Source organism: Hylobates moloch, unplaced genomic scaffold (assembly GCF_009828535.3).
Source record: "Hylobates moloch isolate HMO894 unplaced genomic scaffold, HMol_V3 SCAFFOLD_11, whole genome shotgun sequence".
NCBI classification, from domain to species: Eukaryota; Metazoa; Chordata; class Mammalia; order Primates; family Hylobatidae; genus Hylobates; species Hylobates moloch.
In genome coordinates this window covers 26,731,703-26,745,208 of record NW_026652286.1, presented here as the reverse complement: position 1 = coordinate 26,745,208, position 13,506 = coordinate 26,731,703, and the positions used below count along the sequence as shown (strand labels likewise).

Below are 13,506 nucleotides of genomic sequence, written 5' to 3'. Positions count from 1 at the left end.
TAGAGATTTACATGTACTTTGTTAGGAAGTGCTCTCAGGATCAATTCTGGGACAGGAGTGAAGTGGTGAAGGAAGAAGAATTGGGCAGAAGGAGAAGTTGAGCTGCAGTGGTTACAACAAATACCGAACTCATTCCTACAGGGAGCTTTGGAGCTGGAATGGCCCTTCAGAATTGTCCTCAGTTGGAGAAAGGGGGCCAGGACTGTGTACCATGTTCATCCACCAAGGGAACTTCACCTTGGGCAAGGTGGCTCTCTACAGCCCTATACAAGTCTTAGATCTCCATTCAGGGGAGAGCTGTTAGTTGCCAACTGTCACAGCAGTTGTAAGAATGCATCCTTTGCTCATGGAAGTAGATCTCCGTATACCACAGCATCCACTACAGGGTATGATGTTAAGTAAAGCATGTCCCTGGACTTTCTTCTTCCTGTGGCTAAAATGGACTAGATGACTACTATTTTTTTTTAATTTTATTGGAAGGGAGGAATGAAAGCCCCATTTCTCGCCTGGTCGTCCTCTTTGCCTTTCAGATCTTGCCCCTCAACATCGAAAGGGGTCTAGGTTCTTTATCTGCAAACATAGCACTTGCCTCACTTAGTAATTATACATTCACTGATGTCGTTACATAATTACTCTCTATTTCCCTGATTGTAAGCTCCATGAGAGAAGAGCTTTGGTTCTTGCAACATTATATTACCAGTTAGCATGTTGCCTGCCCTTTAGTAACACTAAAATATTATTTGAATGAAGAATAACTGAGCACCCCATGAGAATCAGAGGATTTTATAACTAGGAAACCACCAGATTTAATCAGCCCATTTTTAGCAGATACAGATATAGAGGCTCTGAAAGGTGAGCTGGCTCTATAAGACCAACACTGAATTAGTGGGAGAGAGCTCTTAGAGTGCATATCATTGCTTCTGTTCCTCCTAGAGCTGGGGCTAGAAGGGTCCTCATCAGGGCAGGAGAGGAAGTGACCAGATACTTGCTTCTTTTTTCCTGTTGAAGTGGATGGAGAATTTGGTGGTGTTATATGAGGATCATATCAAATTGACATATGCTGTACTTGCTTAAAAGTGAGTCAGCCAGTCAAGAAATGAGTTTCAGTGCAATCTAAATTGAGTGGTAGGAGCTCCATTTATGTTTCTCTTTGAAATTTTCTACAAGTTCACCCCCCTGCCCTACCTGGCAGCCTTTTAAACTCACCTTTCCAAAGGCATTCTCTCTAGCGCATTGATCTAGCACTTTACAGGCTTTCCTTGTATTTCTCACTTGTCTCACATGTATATTTCTCACGCCCACTCCCATGATCACAAGGAAGAAGAAATGGTGTCCTCCTTCATTGTGGCTGAGGTTCTGAGGAATGGAATATATGTGAGTCCCCTTTCACCCAGTTGTTTGTTTTAGCTGGAGCGTCTGAATCAAAGCTACTGCTAATTGTACTCCACAGCGACTGCCACCAGTTCTTTCTTGTTTTAGCTTCTTACTACATCAATTCATTCTCTAGTTCCTTTGGCAACTGTAACTTTGAAATAATTGTATATCCTGGCTGTAAAGGCCAGGCAAACACAATCATGATGAGGCCTGCTTGGGAGATTTAAGGGTTATCCTCCACATAATTCCTTTCACTTTAGACAAAGAGATTTGTATTGCTCAGAAGCAGAGAATCTAGGTTTCTGTGGAATCTGTTGGAGTTGGAAGGTACCTCTGAGGTCATTTTGTGACACAGCAGGACTGTCTGACCCATTTTTATGTTTTATTACAGCAAAATGTATCTATGGAGGAAAAGTTCTTGCGGAAGGCCAGCGGATTTTAACCAAGAGCTGTCGGGAATGCCGAGTAAGTGTTAATTTCGTGGTCCCTATCACTTCTGGAAAATGAATAGATAGATGTGTGGGCTTTAGATAAGGTTCTTGAGTGGGGCATATTGGCCTGGATAGGGCCCTGAGGGGTGGAACTCTGTGCAGTGGGCTGGAGTACAGGATTGGGAGGATCCAGCCAGGTCATTTATGTGGTTTGCTTGTGGTCAGCTGTGGATCAGGTAGCCTTGGAAGAAGCTGTTAAGGCAAGGATGTGAGAGGAGAAAGAACTAACAGCTACTATTGGTTAGGGAGGCTGGTGGGTGGCCCTGGGAAAGGGTTTTGAGTTGGTATTAGGGGAATCAATTTGTAATACTAGTTGTGATAATACTAACACCACTCCCAGAGGGCTGATATACTGTTAAAAATGCCTCTTTCTCCTGCCTGCCCCTCCCATGCATTACTTGAAATAAGATGTATAAAATCATAGGTCTCATTCAATAATCATTTGACAAATATGCATTAAGCAAATGCTCTATGACAGCATTATAGTAGGTTCTGGATATACAACAGTGAACAAAACAAAGTCACTGTCTTTACAGAACTTGCAGTCTAGTGAGGGAGATAGACAGTAAGAATTAAATAAACATATAATATAATGCCAAATTCTATAAAAGTATGAAGTAGGCTGAAGGAACAGAGAGGTCTGAGGTGGGGGTGGGTGGACTGAGGAGACCTCTCTGAGATGTAATTTTGGAACAAAGCCCTGGGTAAGGTGTGGGAACCAGCCATGCAGGTATCCCTAGGTAGATGAAGGAGAAGGCACGTTCCAAACAGAAGGAATTGCACTTATAAATGACTAAAGCAATAAAGGGAGCAGGTTTTACTTAGGGACCTGCAAATAATTTGACTTGGGTGAAGTTCTAGAGCTCATGTGGGAGGGTGATGAGAGATGAACCTGGACAGTTAGACAGAACAGGTGAGAATGGACCTAGTTTGGACTTGATCTTAATGGAGATGAGAGTTCATTGAAGCTCTCTCTCTGTCTCTCTGTCTCTCTCTGTGTGTGTGTGTCATGAGCAGCTGTGCATTTCCAAAGGTCACTGTGATTGCAATGGGAGGAGTGATTGGAGGAGCACCAGATTAATTTGAATAATTGTAAGAAATAACCTAAGGTTATGATTGAAGGCAGTGATAGTGAAGATGTACAGGAAAAGAGATTCGAGAGCTATTGGAAAAATGGAATTGAAAGGACTCGAGTGATTGGGTTTGGGGAAGGCTAATATGATGGGGAGGAGAAACCCAGATGATGTCCAGGTTCCTGGTAGAGTTGCAGGGAATACCAGTTTCTGTTTTCCTAAGTAGCCAAAACCTCCCCTGGCTAACGTAGGTAAAAATGACAATGTTATTGAAATGATATTGGGGGACTTGCAGAATCCTCAAAAGGCCAGACCAGGCTTGATACTAGATAGAGACCAAAGAGTCCCAGAAGTTAGAAAGCAGAAACCGTAGCAATGGCCTAGTAGCCAGGATCCTGGCAAGCACATTGCTGTTGTGATGAGTGACTTTCAATCATTTCTACTGTCCTGGGGTCACTTATACAAGATTTAAAGCCCGGAGAAAGGACATATGATTAGCAAAGTTTGGATCATATGTCCAAGCTCTGATTGTTCAGGATGGGGAAGAATTCGACCCCTTTATCCTCTGTGTAAGGAGCCAGTTACCTGGAATTATCACCCCATTAAGATAGCACGCAATGGGGAAAACATTCCCCAAGAGAACACTGTGGTACTCGTGGGAAGGGAGACTGGATCAGAAGAAGCCAAAATATGATAAATGCTGTCTTCATTAGGTGATGACGAGATACTGATGCAGGAAGAGGAACATTTAGGAGGAGGAACATGTTTTGTGGGTGAGGAGGGAGTGAAGAGCAAATGGGGCCAGGTTTAGGCACGTTGAGTTTGATTGTATTTTGGCTATCTACACAAACTCTCTAAAACTTAGTATTTTAGGATTATTTCTGTATTTTATGATTATTTCTCATGGTTGCATGGGTTGAATGGGCTCAGCTTAATGATTCTCACTTGGGTTCTCACATGCAATTGCAATCTGGTGGCTGCTGGAGCTAGAATCCTATGAAGACTTGACATGGCTGGCTATCAAAGATGGCTTCTTTACTTTTGTGTCTAGCACCTCAACAAAGATGAATAGAAAGAGACTTCTCTGTCTGTGTCTGGTGTGCTTACTCTCTCTCCCTCCCTTCCTCCCTCCCTCCCTCCCTCTGTCTCTCTCTCTCTCTCTCCCTCCCTCTCTCTCTCTCTCTGTATGTGTGTGAGTGTACCTTGTTCTCTGCATGTTCTCTGCAGCCCCTAGACATGGCTACCTTGGGCTTCTTTTTTTTTTTTTTTTTTGAGACTGGGTCTTGCTCTGTCTCCCAGGCTGGAGTGCAGTAGCACAATCTTGGCTCACTGCAACCTCTGCCTCCCAGATTCAAGCAATTCTTCTGCCTTAGCCTCCTGAGTAGCTGGAATTACAGCTGCGCCACCACACCCAGCTAATTTTTGTATTTTTAGTGGAGACGTGTTGTTGGCCAGGCTGGTCTTGAACTCCTAATCTCGTGATCCACCTGCCTCGGCCTCCCAAAGTGGTGGGATTACAGGTGCGAGCCACTGTACCTGGCCCCTTGGGCTTTTTTATACCATGGTGGTCTCAGGGATTTCTCACATGCTGGCCAGCTTCTCCCAGAATAAGCTTTCCAAATACCAAGGTGAAAGCGCCAGTATTTCTTATAACCTGGTCTCCAAAACTGGAACATCATTTCTTCTACATTCTAAAGGCTATACAGGCCCAGGCCAGATTTATTGTAGAGGCAGACAATACAAGGGCATGAATACCAGGAGGCATGATTCATTAGGTAGACAGGCATCTTTGGAGACCAGCTGTTATAATAAGACTTTGTGATATAATTTTCTACTTAAAAATACCCACCTCCAGCCAGGCGTGGTGGCTTATGCCTGTAATCCCAGCACTTTGAGAGGCTGAGGTGGGCAGATCGCCTGAGGTCAGGAGTTCAAGACCATTCTGGGCAACATGGTGAAACTCTGTCTCTCCCAAAAATACAAAAATTAGCTGGGCATGGTGGTGCATGCCTGTAATCCCAGCTACTCGGGAGGCAGAAGCAGGAGAATTGCTTGAACCCGGGAGGCGGGGGTTGCAGTAAGCTGAGATTGTGCCACTGCGCTACAGCCTGGGCGACAGAGTGAGACGCCATCTCAAAAAAAAGTAAAACAAAACAAAACAAAACCCACCTCCAACATATCATAATGGGAAGTTACTAAACTAATAGGTTAGTGGATTTACATGGCTGGAAAACATTAGGAATCAGAGAATTCCTTTAATTGGGTGAAAATCTAACCCCCCGTAACTTCTGTCCAGTGGCTTTACTTCTTTCCTGTGGAGGATAAGAGGGTGAGTCTAATTACTCTTACAATATAGCATTGTGGTTGAAAGGTCAAAATCTGCAGTCAGGTGGATCTGGGTTTAAATCCTGAAATTTTACCTAGTTGTTAGTGAAGTTCAGAGTTCCTTGTGTTCTTTTCCCCCATTGGGTTCTAGTAAGAGCTGGGTTGGAGAACATAACTTTAGATTATTGCTCCTCCTGCATGATATTTTTTCTCTCCTCGCCATTCCCACTGCAACATAACGGAAGACAATTACAGGCATAATCACCAGCCCTGGAGGAATGTGGAATATTTTGCCTAGTGCCTTGTGCTGAACTGTCAAACCTATTCCTTTTCTGCCTAACATTAGCTGGGACACACTAGTCAGAATAGTAACACTTCTTACCTATCTGATCCTGATTTCTAGAAAATAGAACCCGAGGCCTAGGTATTTGTGTTGATGCTTTATTTATTTATTCTTTTGTGGTCATGGGAGTGGATAGAGGAAGGGGAAGGGTATAGTCCTAGGAATGCAAGAGTGAGGCACAGACAGAAGGAAGTATGGAAGGAAAGGCAGGAGAGTAAGTGCAAGACGGTGCATCACAGAAAAGTCAGAACCCCACAACAAAGCACAGCTGGCTTTGTGAGGCATCTCCTGAGAAGGTGACAGAAATCACCGTGTTTCAGAAAAGACCATCCTCGCAAGTGCTCTTACTTACATTGTTTCATTTTCTTTTCATCACACCTCTGGGAAAAAAGACAGGAATGTGTTTTAAAGATTGAAAAGAATGAGGCATTTAGAGACTTGCAGAAGCACTCAAGGAGATACTAATAAAAGAAGAGCTTGAATTTTGTTCTTTATGGAGAGCTGGGAAGGAAAGACATTCCCTATATTCTGTCTCTCGTTGGCCAGACTGTACGCTAAAGGTTAGCTTCCTTGAACCTCCCTATTTTGATTCCCGTTCTTGCCCTCTTGGCTGCTGCTGGGAATGCCAGAGATTCCATGAGTCCAGGTGGTCTGGTGGGCATGCAGGTGTAGTGGTCTCTCTGCATCAGTGGGTACTGGGTGTAGGGGCTCTCCACTCTGTGGCAGGGGCAAGGATGGTGTGATAACAAGGGCTTTAATGATCTCTTGACTGACAAGGAAGTTCCCAGAGTTGGGAGTAGGAGAGTAGGGGAGTAGGGGAGCAGATGGGGTGGTCAATAACCTATAGCTGGCACATTATCACACAAGGATGTTTTGTGTATTAAATGAGATAAAACACATGGAGAACTTGGTAGAGTGCTTACCACAAAGACCATCTTCAATAAATGTGAGCTATTTTTGTTATTCCATATGACCATACTTGTCCTTCTTGAATTTAAGACAGATACCGTGCTCTCTGAACATTGTTTTACTTCTAGGAAGGGAAAACAGTTGGATTCTAAAATCGTTGCTTTTGTCTTCGACTTCAGGGAAAGCTGGGATGATTAAAGGCAAATTTTGCTCACTGTGGTGATGGTCCCAGAATCAGCCATAACACTTAAAATTAGCAAATCCTTTTCCATTTTGAATGGAAGCTATGGGTGACTCTAGCAAGGGTCACTGTAATGATTCAATGTCCATTATCAAAGAGGAGCCAGGCAGACACCATTTGAGACCTTTAGAAGACATGGGCATGGATTTGAATGCCAGCTTATTTAAATATCACTTACTACTATTACTGGCATGTTGCAGTTGCTCTACACACTTGAGTTCATCTTTTACTGTTTTTTTTTTAATAATTTAGAAAGAAGTTGGGGCAGACAGATTATTCTCTTGCACAAGTAGTGTGTGTGTGCATGTGTGAGTGTATGTGAATAATTTTATTCTGTGCAAAAAAGTTATTTTTCCATTTATTGTCTTTCTATAGTTATTTACTAGTTACTTTGTATATAAGAAAGAGTTATTGACAATAATTTTTAATATTTCTTGAGCACTTACTATTTTCTAGGCACAATTTAAAGCATCTAAAATGTATTTATCTCGGCCAGGCACAGGGGTCAGCACTTTGGGAGGCCGAGGCGGGTGGATCACGAGGTCAAGAGATTGAGACCAACTTGGCCAACATGGTGAAACTCTGTCTCTACTAAAATACAAGAAATTAGCCGGGCATGGTGGCACATGCCTGTAATCCCAGCTACCTGGGAGGCTGAGGCAGGGGAATTGCTTGAACCTGGAAGGCAGAGGTGGCAGTGAGCTGAGATCGTACCACTGCACTCCAGCCTAGCGACAGAACAAGACCCCATTTCAAAAAAAAAAAAACCCCAAAAAACAAAAAAAAATATTTATTTCACTGAAACCTCATAATAATTCTGTGCAGAAGGTAATACCCAGATGTGAAAATCGAGGCACAGAAGAACAAGGCCACACAGGTAGTGAGTGAGCCAGCTGGGATCAGAACCTGTGTGGTTTGGCCCCACAGCCTCCTCTCTTCGCCTCCCTACTGCGACTCCTGATATTGTTAGACTGACTTGGAAATAATTCTCAATTCTGAATTTTAGAGGGGTAGATTGAGAAGGATTGATTGGTCACTTTTCAGTCTATCTGAGAATATCAGATTGGTCAGGCTATGGCCCATCGATTCCCTTGATAAAAGTAGCATTTATAAAAGGCCATGGAAGAGCTTTGGGACATATTTAATGGATATTGTCAGCAGAGAGTGAGGGTAATGGGTATAGGATCAAAGGGCCTCTTATTTCTCCCAGGCAGCTTTTCTCAAGATGTAAGCACTAATGCTCTATGGAATCTGTTGTATGCAATGAATTAAACTTTCTCTTAGGCATCTAAAATGGTATTATGAAAGTATTATCCTTGGGAGGATTGAGGAAATAATTGCTAAAATTTTTGATATTCTGTCATTCAGTTGACAAAAGGATGCCTGGAGATCCATCCATTTTCATTTTCCTGGGATCATTTTAAAGCTTCAGCAACACCAATTAGTAAAAAACAAACTCTTGTTTCAAATATTTTCACCAAGTGTTTCCAGGAGTTAACATAATTTTTTTAAAAAATCAGCATGAATAAACTCTCCTAGCAGTCTTGTTAATTTTGCCCAATTATTGCTTTTCTGCAGAATTTCTTTATCCTAGCAACAATTTTTGATTTGAAGTTGTAAGTCTTATATGTTGTTAGAAATTCAGGTTAGTGCACAATGATTAGTACAGAACTTGAAAGTGTATATATTTGACCAATGACATGGAGACAGCCACTCTAAATGAGAAAGAAAAAAGGAATTGTATTTTTCCACCAACGCAGAACTCCAGGGGTCATAAAATAACATACCATAATCAGAAAGACTTAAAATGTTAATTATCAGGTACTTCTTACTAGAGATAGTTTTGAAAATAAAGCTATAAAAGGTTTGTGCCTAATTATGTAGCTGGACTAAATGGATTTGGTGGCACTTATGCAATGGTAATCACAGTTCATATTATTTTCAAATTCATGCAAAAAGGTTTGTCTCTATTTAAATATTTGGGATTATGATCTTACTCATTAAATATGTTAAAGGTTGATTAGAATTGTTGACTGATTTAAGCAGCGAAGCAAACCCTTTTTATAAAAATAGAAGATTTGTGAATGATTATTTTTAAAAAATCTTCTGTAGCATTTTTAATATTTTGTTTTTACGAAAATATGTACTTAACACAATTTGGAATATAGAGGGAAAAATGTAAGGGAGAAAGTGGGAATCACTCCTGAATCTCACCACCTAGAGATAATCTTTTAACAGTTTGATTTTTGACAGCAAGAGTGAAATTTATTTTAATTGTCTTAGTTTGGGTTCTCCCAGAAGCAGACCCTGAGCTAAGGATTTCAGTACAAGCGATTTATTAAGGTAGTGCCCCCAGGAGAAACCAGTGAGGGTGTGGGGGATGCCAGATGGAGAAGGGGAAGAAACTGAGCAGAGGTACAATTTTAGATGAAAGGTCAGACATACTGTGATCCCACCATGGGCTCTGGAGCATACATTCTACCCTAGAGATTGTCTCTCTTAGAGGTAAAGAATATCCCATACCATTCATTCACTGGCTTTGGGTCATACGCATGGGAGTTGTAGAACTTGCATGTAACTTCTGACTCTCTGCATGGGCAAAATGGCTCCAGTGCTCAAGGGCAGCACTCTGAGAGTGACAGAGGTGAACCAGTTGCAGCAAAGCATTGATAAACCTAGAGGTGTGTACATAGAACTGACAAAAGGGTTCAACAGTGTCAGCTGCTCTTATTTATGCCAGGAGGCAGCAGATCATGAATAAATATATTAATATTGAAGAATAGACTTAGAGGCAATAATGGTAAGTAATTCAGCATTGTGATTTCCTCTACATTTAGCTGCTGATAGTAAGGTTACTAACTTCCATTGATTGGTAATAACTGTTTTGATTCCCGTTTTAGAAAGTAAGGCACATCAGGTGGGGGACACTTGCCTTAGGACTGGAGCTAATTTTTGAGGTTAGATACCACCCATCATGGTCTGGATTGAGGAGTAAAAATGAAGTGCAGTTGCAAAGTGGGGCAGAGTGAGTAGCAGGATCAATTCTCAGGTCTTAGGGACAATTCTAAGATAGTCAGGAGAAAATTAAGAGTTACCTTGGGAAAGATTGGGAATAAAGATAAAAGGAGAAGACAAGACAAGACTAAGAATGCCAGAGGCTGGCCTGTCTGGACTAGAAATTCTGAGAAAGGAGAGGAAGCCATGGTGCATGTAATCCAAAAGATGAGCAGTTGGAAATTTATATTTGACGTATACAATTGTGTTACTGTTCCAATTTAAGAATGAGTATTCCTGATATAGTGGGAGTTCTTGCCAAACCAGAGAAATGTGGAACCACTGGGATGATGGTCTCATGAAGATGGAAAACTCAGTCTCTCCTGCACCCTTCCTGACTATATACCTTCATCCTATTCTTCCACTTGTGTTGGGAACTATCTTTTGGCCTTAAATGAGAGGCCTCTTCTTGAGCTTGCTTCTTGGTTGATTTAAGCATCCCCTTAAAAATCGGAGAGAAAAAGTAAATGTTTTAGATAAAATAAGGAACTCTCAGCATTTTTTTAAAAAATAGTAATTAACGGAATAATTTTTACAAATTGGCATCAAACTAAATACAGATGCAAGTAATGTCAACCAAAAAGACCTTGGATGAAGTACGGTCATAAAGATTCACCTTCTGAATATTACACACGTTATTGTAAGTGATTTTATATCTAGGGAAAATCTAATGCTCAGCTAACTGATCCTCTTTCAGTTCATTCCTGCCTACATTTCTTGGCTCTTTTCTGCTCTTTGCCAGGAAAGTCCTTTCTTCCTTTATTCCACTAATCAAGTTCCCTCAAATGTGGCATCTTCATAATTTCTCCCCACTTGAGCAGAACTAATTATTATTCTATGACACATTATAATACTTTTATTAGAGCACATTTTTAGACTTACTGTGCTGTATGTTTTATGGTTTCTAGTTTATGAGGCTTTATTCCCCTCTCCATCCAAACTGAGAACTCATTAAGAGCAAGGAAGATATGCTCTCTATCATTGGGTTCACAATGCCTGTTATCCAGGGGCATGCCAGAGCTCACGTAAGCTCAATTATACATAACTTCCCAACATTGCTTTCAGTGATATCACGTTAGTAGCTCAAAATCAGCCATCACTGGAGTATTTGCATCATAGAAATTAGGAAATGTTATAAATTAGACCCCACCTGACCAAGAGTTGATTGTTAAACTTGTATCAGTGCATTGTTGTTAGAATCCTTCTGCTCCATAGAAGATACTTCAAAACTGTTGAATTTGAGGCTTTTAGGATATAGAAAGGGAAATTTACCTTATATTCCAGGGGTCTCATTAATTTAATTTGTGGCATTATCATTTTTAGTGGAATCCTTGGGAGTATTAATTGTTGTATGTTGTTATCACTGCAGGCCATTAACAAAGAACATTATAAGTTTGTTCCATTGACTAAAAATGTAAACATCTTTTTCTTTCCTTAATATTTGGCTTCCAGGGTGGCGTTTTAGTAAAAATTGCAGAAACGTGTCCTCCTTTGAACTGCTCAGAAAAGGATCACATTCTTCCTGAGAATCAGTGCTGCCGTGTCTGTAGAGGTAAGTGGGCTTGGTGGTGGGCCATGCTTGGGGTGAGGCTGGGGCTGGCCTTGGGGGGCATGAGAGTTTAATGAATAGTATGATGGTAATAACATGGGTCCAAAATTCTGTGTACTGCTCCTTAAAAAGTTGCATATCCTATTTACCTCTCAGTCATAGTCTCCTCATTTGTAAAATGAGGATAATAATAGTATCTACTTTGTAAGACTGCTGTGAAGATTGAATGGGATAATGCGTAAGCACTTACCATCATGCCTAGTATGTGACAAATGTTCCATAAATGATAGTTCCTATAATAATGCTAATGATAGTTCTTATAATAACCATTATCATCATTATTACATTTTTCTCATGAGTGAGATTAGGAAGCATTCTTTTCAGCTCCATCTGTTGGGCCAGTTCCCATACTCTGGTAGAGAATGACGTATGGTGAATCCTTACTCATAGGTTAGATTGTTATGCAACATTTTCACTCCCTGCAAGGAAAAATACATCGGATAAATAACACTTGGTTGCTAATTAGTTATTGGGCAGAAATGGTTTTGCTTCATCTTTCTGGAATTTCCTTCATCCCTAAATTTATTCCTTGTTTAAATTTTTTTTATTATTGTTATTAGTTTAGAGTTAGAGTCTTGCTCTGTCACTCAGGCTGGAGTGCAGTGGTATGATCATAGCTCACTGTAACCTTGAACTCCTGGGCCCAAGCAATCCTCCTGCCTAAACCTCCCAAGTAGCTGGGACTACAGGCATACACCATCACACCCAACTAATTTTTATTTTTATTTTTATTTTTAGATACTGGGTCTTGCTATGTTGCCCAGGCTGGCCTTGAACTCCTGGCCTCAAGCAATTCTCCTGTCTTGGCCTCCCAAGGTGTTGGGAGTACAGGCATGAGCCACCATGCCCAGCCTATTTTTATTTTTCAATTGTTATGTAATAGTTGTGCATATTTTGGGTGTACATGTGACCTTTTGATACATGTATACAATGTATAATAATCAAATCAGGGTAATTGAGATATCCATCACCTCAAAATTGATCTTTGTGTTGGGAGCATTACAATTCTTCTATTTTGAAAATGACAATAGTTTATTGTTAAGTATAATTACCTTACTGTACTATCCAATAAATTCCTTTTATCTAACTGTGTTTTTGTACCCATTAACCAAATTCTCTTCATGTTCCCTCCTCCTTTCCCTTCACGGCCTCTTAAATTGATTCTTATGTCTTAAAACCCAGCTCAAGTATCACTTCCTCTCTGCAGCTTCTCACCCAAGCAGAATTAGATGAATTAGGAGAACCTAGGATTTGTTCAAAATCTTAAAAAAAAAAAAAGCAGTTAAACTAATAGGTATTATTTTAAAACTATACCTACCGTAAATACTTCAGATTCTCAAATACCCAGTAAGTGATATCCTTTTAATCTGAGCTTTGAAGCTTCCAAAGTTAAGGAGGTCCCGGCAGCATAGCAGTTTAGCTCAGGTAACCTCATATTTTGCTTTTTTCTCCTATCTTTTCTGTAGCAGAGGGGTGGCAAAAATTCTTTATAAAGAGTTACAAAATAAATATTTTTGGCTTTGTTGACAAGAGGTTTCTGTTACAACTAACAGAAGAAAGTAAGCAAGAAAGCGACACAGATCATAGGTATATAAATGGGTGTGACCATATTCCAATGAAACTTTATTTACAAAAACAGGTGGCAGCCTGTAATTGTTGACCCCTCCCTTAGTACCTTCTGGTATATGAAAATGTATGTTTCACCATTGCATGTTTTCAGCTTAGGCTTTCTGTGTTTGGTCATGAGAGCTCTGGGCTTTGATAAAATTCTTAGGAAAATTTAGTATGTTGATAGCCAGAAATGGCCACTAGAATTAGTGATTGGCTAACTATGACATCAGAATATCTTCCTTGATTTATCTGCTTTCATGGCTATAAGATTATCTGCAGCTGTATGCTTTAGAAATACCTAAAGATTGAGTGGAATTTTCAGAGTGATGCATTTATTGGTTAGATAGAATGGTTAGGTAGGTCTTATAATTCAATGCAAAATCCATCACTTGCTATTTGTTGCGGTGCCAAGTGAGACTCAGTTTATATAAATCCTTTCTGGTTTATGGTTTCATTGGAGCAGAATCATTGATTAG

At 40.5% G+C, this 13,506-nt stretch overlaps 1 protein-coding gene across 2 annotated transcripts in view; it reads left to right on the top strand.

The window, feature by feature from the left end:
- Positions 1–13,506, top strand: part of NELL1 (neural EGFL like 1) — a 934,274-nt gene that overhangs the window by 283,302 nt on the left and 637,466 nt on the right. For both annotated transcript variants that reach the window (XM_032166405.2, XM_032166404.2), the window contains exons 10-11: positions 1,766–1,839; positions 11,263–11,362. In XM_032166405.2, coding sequence (XP_032022296.1) covers positions 1,766–1,839; positions 11,263–11,362 — 174 coding nt within the window. The remainder of the gene's footprint in view (positions 1–1,765; positions 1,840–11,262; positions 11,363–13,506) is intronic.